The 8,274-nt window shown below is 33.2% G+C and overlaps 1 protein-coding gene across 1 annotated transcript; it reads right to left on the reverse strand.

The window, feature by feature from the left end:
- Positions 1 to 5,449: 5,449 nt before the first annotated feature.
- LOC107640341 (uncharacterized) lies at positions 5,450 to 5,977 on the reverse strand. Its single transcript, XM_016343866.1, has one exon. It carries the CDS (start codon positions 5,975 to 5,977, stop codon positions 5,450 to 5,452), a length of 528 nt encoding a protein of 175 aa, XP_016199352.1.
- Positions 5,978 to 8,274: the final 2,297 nt, after the last annotated feature.

Raw genomic sequence — 8,274 nt, forward strand, 5'->3', positions numbered from 1 at the left:
TTACTGCTGCTGCAGGAGCACATTCGAGGCATGGAAGGCTGAGAAAGTTTTCTCTAACATATCATTATCAGATATCTTTTCCCCACGCAATTTCATTCGTGAGGTGATTCGAAAACATTGCCGAATTATATTCATTTATAAATTTAAAATTCTGTAGACGCAAGTGCGTCCATTCATATCAGGCTTGAGGAAGTATCACCGTTTTTTTATGATTATACCTTTCTTCAAGGTCTTTCCAAAGATCTGCAGGATCTTTTAATGTGAGATATTCATTTTTTAATCCTTCATCAAGATGACGATGAAGGAAAATCACGGCTTTGGCTTTATTCTTTTGGGATGCATTATTTTTAGCCTTAATGGTATCTCCAAGATCCATTGAATCAAGATGGATTTCAGCATCTAATATTCATTATAAATAATTGTTTCCAGATATATCAAGAGCATTGAATTCAAGATGAGAGAGTTTCGATATAATAAAAATTTGTTACCTGAGTCTTCCTAAAAATTTGATCAGAGTCTCGTGCTGATAACGTGTTGTAAAATAAATAAAAGATATACTAAATATAAAATAAAGATGTATAAATCGAAGAATCTAGTATTAATATACTTAGTTCAATAATAATTCATATATGTATCTACTAAAAGATATATATATATATATATATATATATATAAATAAAGAGAGAAAGAAGTATTCAATAAAGAAAGAGAAAGAATTGATTTTTGTTTTATTGCTTGTATATTGTACATCGTAAGGCTATCAAATCTTATTTATAGTTGTACAAATTCAACCTTTATTAAAAGTTGGTCTTCATATTAATCTCAAATCTCTTTCTTGAAAACTTCTGCCGCCCATATCATTAATGGACATCCATCTCTCATCCTTATCACAACACACCGCCATTTATTATTGTTGGATAATTTCAATATTTTTGTGTGTTCGGGTTAAGGTTAGTATACACTGTAAAGTTATTTGAATAAAATTATTTTTTAATTAAAAATGAGTTGGGATTAACAGAGTGTATGTTTAATAATTTTTATATCAGAATAGATTGTAATAAACTAAATATTATTTAGATTATATTATTTAAAATTATTTTTTGATAAAAAAAGATTTAATTATTCTATTAGTCCTTATAGTTTTATCAAATTTGCAATTAGATCTTTATAATTTTTTTCTTTTTAATTCCATTCCTACTAACCCGCAACCTCTAAATAAGTACGAGGATTAATTTAGTCTTTCTAACGAGATTAATAGAATTACAATATTAAATAACAAAAAAAACTCCATACAAAAAGAAATAATAATAGCAGTAAAAAAAGCTCATATAAACAATAAATAATAAAAATTCTAAAAATAATAACATGTATGAGAGAATATTAAAAAAATATTACAAAAAAAAGTAATAAAATTTATGATACAAATAATAAAAAAATTGATAAATAAAAAATAAATTTCTTTAATTAATAGTCTAATTGAAAAAGTGAACATAAAAATTATAATTTTTTATTTTTAATAATAAACATACACTAAACTATAGAATCACGTTTGCTTTTGAAATAAAAAGAATAATCAAACAAAAAAATAAAACTTTAAAACAAACTAAATATACGATATAAAGTTATTAATACTAAACTAAATATATTATATATATCTTATTATTTTCTTTTGATAATTAAAAATTTATACGAGAAAAGGATGTCCATCTAATCTCCCACTAAATACAGAGAAAATAAAAAAAAAGATGGATATATAAAACACTTGATTAGTTGACTACATATGAAGCTGGATTTTTGTGTACTTAAAATTTTTTTATTTAATTTATCTAAAAATAAAAATAATATAAAGTAGACTAATTTTTATTTTTAAATTTTATTTTTTATTAATTATTTTAATTTTGAATTTGATATAGGGAAGGAAAGCTAGACAATCGGAGAAATAGAAACAACTCTCTTAAGAAAAAAAATTCTTTTTTATTTATTAGTTTATTTTTAATTAGTAATCATAATAATTTTTAATTATTTACTTAGTAATAATATAAAAAGTTAATAATTTCTAAAATGTTAATAAAAAATTATTAATTATTATTTATTTTTAGTCAATAATCTTAATCATTTTTAATTATTTAATTAGTAATAAAAAAATGTTATATGTGTACAAAAATTCATCACAATATATTTATATATAAAAATATTTTTTAAATAATTATAAATTATTATAATTATTAACTAAAAATAAACTAATAAATAATAAAAAAAATTTTTCCAGAAGATTTTTTTCATTCTCTATATCAAATTTAAAATTGAAATAATAAATAAAAAAATCAAAATTAAAAGTCAACAAATAAGATTCATTTGAAAAAAAAATTTATTAAATGGCTGAGTCAACGCTTAATTTTTAGACCGGTTGGATCGCTTAATTAATATATAACACTTAATTAATTAATATATCCATCGCCATTTATTATTGCTGTATAATTTTAATTAGGGGTGTTCAAATTCAAACCGATCTAAATTAAACCGCTCATCCAATCCAATCCAAATCGAAAACCGATTAAAACCGTACTAATTCGGATTTGATTGAATTCTATTTTTTGCAAACCGCTGAATTGGATCGGATTTCGGATCTATTTTTCATAACCGATCCATTCCAATCCAAACCGCACAATGTGCTATAATATTATTATTTTATTATTATATTTTTTTTCAAAGATATATTTTTTATTGCATAAAAGAACTTTATACTTGGAGTACATTATGTTCTCTTGGAGTACATTATGTCAAGACAAAAAAATTTTTCAATCAAGATGTTAAATAAAAATTATCTAATGGGTAAAGGAGAGAAAGAAAACAATTAAGAAAGAAAGAAAGAAGTTCCAAAGTGCTAGTTACTACTGTTCATAAAGAAGGTGGTCTAAGAAAATGATGTCGCCGATATTCCTCCTCCAACAATATTGCCTGAGACAGAATTTTTCCAGGTTTCTGTGGCTGGTCCTCAAAGACTAAAGCGTTCCGTGCCAACCAAATCTGCCATAGAAGGTAAGCCACCTGAGCACTTTTGATTCTGAAATTGGGTTTGGATTTCTCAACTTCCATGAATTGACTCCACTAATCCCAAGCTTTTAGGTTAGGGTCGCGGGGAATAGTGCTAGCTACTAGGAAGCTGTTCCAAATTTGAAGAACTTCTGGGCAGAAGACAACGGCATGCATCGGTGTCTCCGGCGCCGATTGACAGCGGGGACAAAGGCTGCTAACATGTGATACTTTCTCGTTCAATTTTGCTTTAACTGCAATGCTTTCATGGGCTAATCTCCAAGCAAATAATTTGACCTTTGGTGTTACTCTCATTTTCCATAAGGTCTTCGACATTTCTGAGTCTGCATATCGGGGATGGAGTGAATTCACTGGAGGGTGAAAGAATTGGTATGCTATACTATACCCAGATTTTACCGAGTACTCTCTTGAGTTGTTATTGCACCATATAATCGAGTCTTCCTCTTCTGTGATAGGAATTTGTTGAATTTGCTTAGCTGTGTCTAGTGGAAAGGCTTCCATAAGGAGTTGTTGATTCTATTCTCCCTCGGCTGTGATTAGCTGTCTAACCCAGGTAAGCGATTCATCTCTGCATTCATTAACTGCAATGCGAAATGGTGGTTGGTCCCCAAACCATGGGTCTTCTCTGATTCTGACAGATCCCTGAATTGAAACTTTGCACTTAACTCCTTTCTCCAAAATTTTCCTTCCTTCCAAAAGACTCTGCCAAGCCCAGGATGGTCGATTTCCTGGTTTGGCTTCTAGATAGGATATATATCTGAAGTACTTATTCTTGAAGATTTTGTAGAAAAGAGAATGTGGTTTAGTCATCAGCCTCCATCCTTGTTTAGCTAACATGACTAGATTGAATGCCTTTAGGTCCTTAAACTCCATACCCTCGAAATTCTTTTCTCTGGTCATAGTGTCCCAACTGATTCATTGTATTTTCTTTTTATTCTGTTTCTGTCTCCACCAAAATTGCATCATCATTCGGTGCAGTTCATCCAAGAGGGTATCTGAGAGTTTGAAACAACCCAGAGTATAAATTGATATAGCTGAACCCACTACTTTGATCAACACCTCCCTTCCACTAGCAGATAGAAATGATTTCTTCCAATGCGAGAGCTTCTTCGCCACCTTCTCTTTTATAAAAGCAAATGTTTCTTTTTTGGATCTGTGTACTATAGAGGGTAGCCCCAAATATTTATCCTGCGTCCCAATATTTGGGACTTCCAAAGATGCCGCTAGTTCAGTTCTGATGGGTAAAAGGGTGTTTTTGCTGGAAAAACACAGCAGACTTGGAGAAATTAATTTGTTGTCCACTTAGTCTGCCATATAGTTGGAGAATTTGGGATAAATTAGAGCAGTTGTATTGGGTAGCTTTACAAAATAAGAGTGAATCGTCGGCAAATAGGAGATGATGAATAGTCGGACATCTACTGTTCAATCGCAGTCCTTGAAAGAGGTTATTCTGTTCTCCTTTGTGGAGCAGATAGGATAGACCCTCTGTGCAGAAAAGAAATAGATATGGTGAGAGGGGGTCTCCTTGTCTGAGACCCCTACTTGGTTTGAAAAAATCAGTTGGTGTACCATCCACAATAACAGAATAGGATATAGTAGAGACACAAGCCTTCATCCATTCAATCCATTTTGAGCAAAAACCCAACTTCTTTATAATAAACCACACAAAACTCCATTCCACCCTATCATATGCCTTACTCATATCAACCTTTATCGCCATGTCGTTTCCCCCATGGGTTTTATTCTTTAGAAAATGCATGCATTCATGAGCCACAAGAATGTTGTCGCTAATGAGTCTTCCCCAAATAAAAGCACTCTAATTGTCGCTTATTAACATACTCATAAAAGGTTGAAGTCGATGAACTAGAACTTTTGAGATAATTTTATAGAAGACTGTGCTGAGACTGATTGGTCGAATTTGATTCATAGAAGTAGCTTGGGTCACTTTAGGTATCAAACAAATTTGGGTGTGGTTAAATCCCTTTAGAATACTGCTGCCACTAAAAAAAACTTCTCACAGCCTTGCATACATCCCCTCTAATCTTGCCCCAATAGAACTGATAAAATTTTGCAGTGAATCCGTCGTCTCCTGGGGCGGCTTCTGCATTAATGGAAAATGCAGTCCTTTTAATTTCATCATCTAAGACTGGTTTAGTTAGACTCCTATTCATTTCAGAAGAAACTTTGACTCTAAGTTCGGTGAAAAATTGAAAGGGATCTTCTGGAATATTGCTTTCAAATAGATCAACAAAAAACCTCTGTGCCCTGTCGCCAATTGCCTCGGGTGTGGTGCACCAATTCCCCTCTTCACCTCTAATTTCCATATCTTGTTTCTTTTGTTTCTGGACTGATTTTTTGCATGAAAAAACTTGGTATTTTGATCTCCCCATTTTAGCTAGCTCACTCTTGATTTTTCTTTCCAGTAGCGTTCCTCACTAATGTGGGCGGCAGCTAGTTCATCTTCTAATAATAGAATCTGTTTTTTATCTGCTGTTGTTGGGTCTGCCTTGACCACTGATAATAGTGCTTTCAGCTCGTCTATCTTCTTTTTAGAGTTACTTGTTCTAGCTGATTGCCATTTAACCAGTTCATGTCTGCACTTCTTTAATTTCTGAAACAGTTGGTACATTGATGAACCTGGAAAAGAAGTCAGCCATGCCTCAGATACAATTTTATCAACCTCTGCCATTCCACACCATCTCTCTTGAAATCTGAAGCGCCTCTTGCCCTTATGTGTTGTCTGGTTAGTGCACATCAAGAGTGGTCTGTGGTCTGATCCTGTGTCTTCTAAGTGAGTAACACTGGCCCAAGGATACTCCTCTCTTAGTTTAGGAGATAGGAGTCCTCGGTCTAGTCTTTCTCGAATAGCACTATCTTGGCAACTTCGGTTCCACCAGGTAAACTTATCACCATTAAAACCCATATCTATCAATTGTCCTCTGTTGATAAAGTCTTGGAAAGATTAGATTGATTGAGTTGATTTTTTCATTCCTCCCTGTTTTTCTTGATTAGACAAAATTGCATTGAAATCACCAATTATTAAGTACCGTTCTCCCCTATTCTCCATAAGATTTAGCAGCACCTCATATTGGTTATTGCGAATGTGATCAGAGCTGTGTAAATGTACTGCAAAGACTTCCCAAATCAGCTATCTTTCTTGATCCTCTATGGAAAAAAGGATGAAAAACTCCTCAGCTTTTACCACTTCCACCTTTACACCCTCTTTCCATGCAAGCGCTAGTCCACCAGGCGTTCCATTAGGATTCACAGTGAAGATTTCCTGATAACCACAATTTCTCAACTGTCTTTCAACATAAGAGGGTTGTTGTTTAGTTTCACACAAAAACAACACCTCTGGGGAATGGAAATTCTTAATCCCTTTGATGTTGTGAACTGTCAGGGGTTTCCCCAAACCCCGACAATTCCACATGAACATCTTCATGGCCCTTGGGGTGCCGCTTTTGGGATGGCACCCTGTAGCCCTTCAGAAACCTCAATTGCATAACCAGTTCCTTCATGGTCTGTCTCCTTTTCTCTTTGCTCAGAGCTCCTTTTTACTCCAATGATTGGTTCAATAGAATCCCTCACCTCCGTCCTTTTTGCTAGCTGTTTGATTTTCTGTTTCTTCTTGCACCTTTCTGAACTTTCATCATTGGTTCCCAGTTGAAAGCCTCCTATTCCTCCTATATTCAGCTCTCCCCCAATTCCTCCCAGGCTCTGGTTAGCTTCAGTACCAGATAGCAGTGGTAGGTTTTCCATGTTATGATTCTGCTTTGTGGTGTTATAGGAATTGTGTATAGGTGGTGGATTTGTGTGTTCTTTTGGGGCTATGTTATTGTGAGAGAAAGGAATATATTTTGGGTTGGATAGTGATAATTGAGAAAAACTCTTCAATAGACTCACTGGTGTAGGCTTACTATCTGGGTGAATTGACCTGACTTCCTTTCTTCTATGATTAGGGTAGGCATTCTCCTTAGTTTCATCAATTCTCCAGCCAAGTTGATATGCCCTTAACTCCTTATTCCATCTTTCTTCCACTTCCTGATTTATTTCTGAGATCTCCAAATAATTAGCACAGTTTCTAGTTTCATGTCTAATGTGTCCACAGAAGCCACAGTAAATCCCAATTTTCTCGTACTTCAGCATGATTTCAAACATAATTTTGTCAGGGCTTGATATCTTAATTGACTGTCGAAGAGTTCTGGTTACATCTAAGTTGACTCTCACTTTCATAATTCTATCCTCCTTCCCTCTCATCAAGAAGGAATCCACCTCCACTACCTCCCCCAATCTCTGCCCTATCCTCATCGCTGCTGTTCTGGTTTTGTAAAATTCTGGCATTCCCCACATTTGAATCCATACTGGAATTCTTGTATAGTCCTCTTCTTCCACCTTCATATTAGGACTCCACCGTTTTAAATGTATCATAAATTGTCTGAACAACCATGGAGACCCCCTTTTCACCCGGATAACATCAGCTTCTTTATTAAAGAAAAATTGAAAAATATTCTCTCCGTGTGATTTAACTCGGAATCCCTCTGGATAATTTCAAATTGCAGTAAAAGCACCATCCATTGTACCACTACTAAATTCCTTATCCGCCATTAATCTCCCTATCAAACTTTTTGCACAAGTTTCAATCCCTTCCCTCACATCTTCCACTTCAAGGTTCATGATCTCTTCCACTTCTTCTCCTGGAGAATTAGGATTTTGAGTTCCACGTACCTCCCTTACTGCCATGTAAAATTTGTATAGAAGAAGATAGAAGAGTCAAAGGAAAGAAGATCCTCACAATGATTTGTGCTTATGACTTATACTGATTGAAGAAAAATTTAAGAATCACAAAAAACTCTAGCAGAGTCACGGAACCCTACCAAAGCACAAAAAACCCTAGCAGAGCATTTTTAAAGAGTACGTACTCTCACTAAGATTGGATTTGTTCAGGTTTATTTTATTATTATATTTACAATTATACTTATAACATGTTTAATTTGTTATACATTTTTCTATTATTCATGTATTATTATTATTTAATAAATATTTTATGTTCAAAATATTATTTATTTATTTATTTTAACTAACCTATAATTTTATTTCTATTGTTATGTTATCGTTGGCTTTTTAAGATATTGTTAAGACTTGTTATGTCATTGTTTGTTATTTAAAATTTGATGTTGAGACTTGTTATATGTATTAAATTTTTTTATTCAAAAAACCGCA

Source organism: Arachis ipaensis, chromosome B5 (genome assembly GCF_059453495.1).
Source record: "Arachis ipaensis isolate K30076 ecotype BB chromosome B5, ASM5945349v1, whole genome shotgun sequence".
In the NCBI taxonomy this organism is placed as follows: domain Eukaryota; kingdom Viridiplantae; phylum Streptophyta; class Magnoliopsida; order Fabales; family Fabaceae; genus Arachis; species Arachis ipaensis.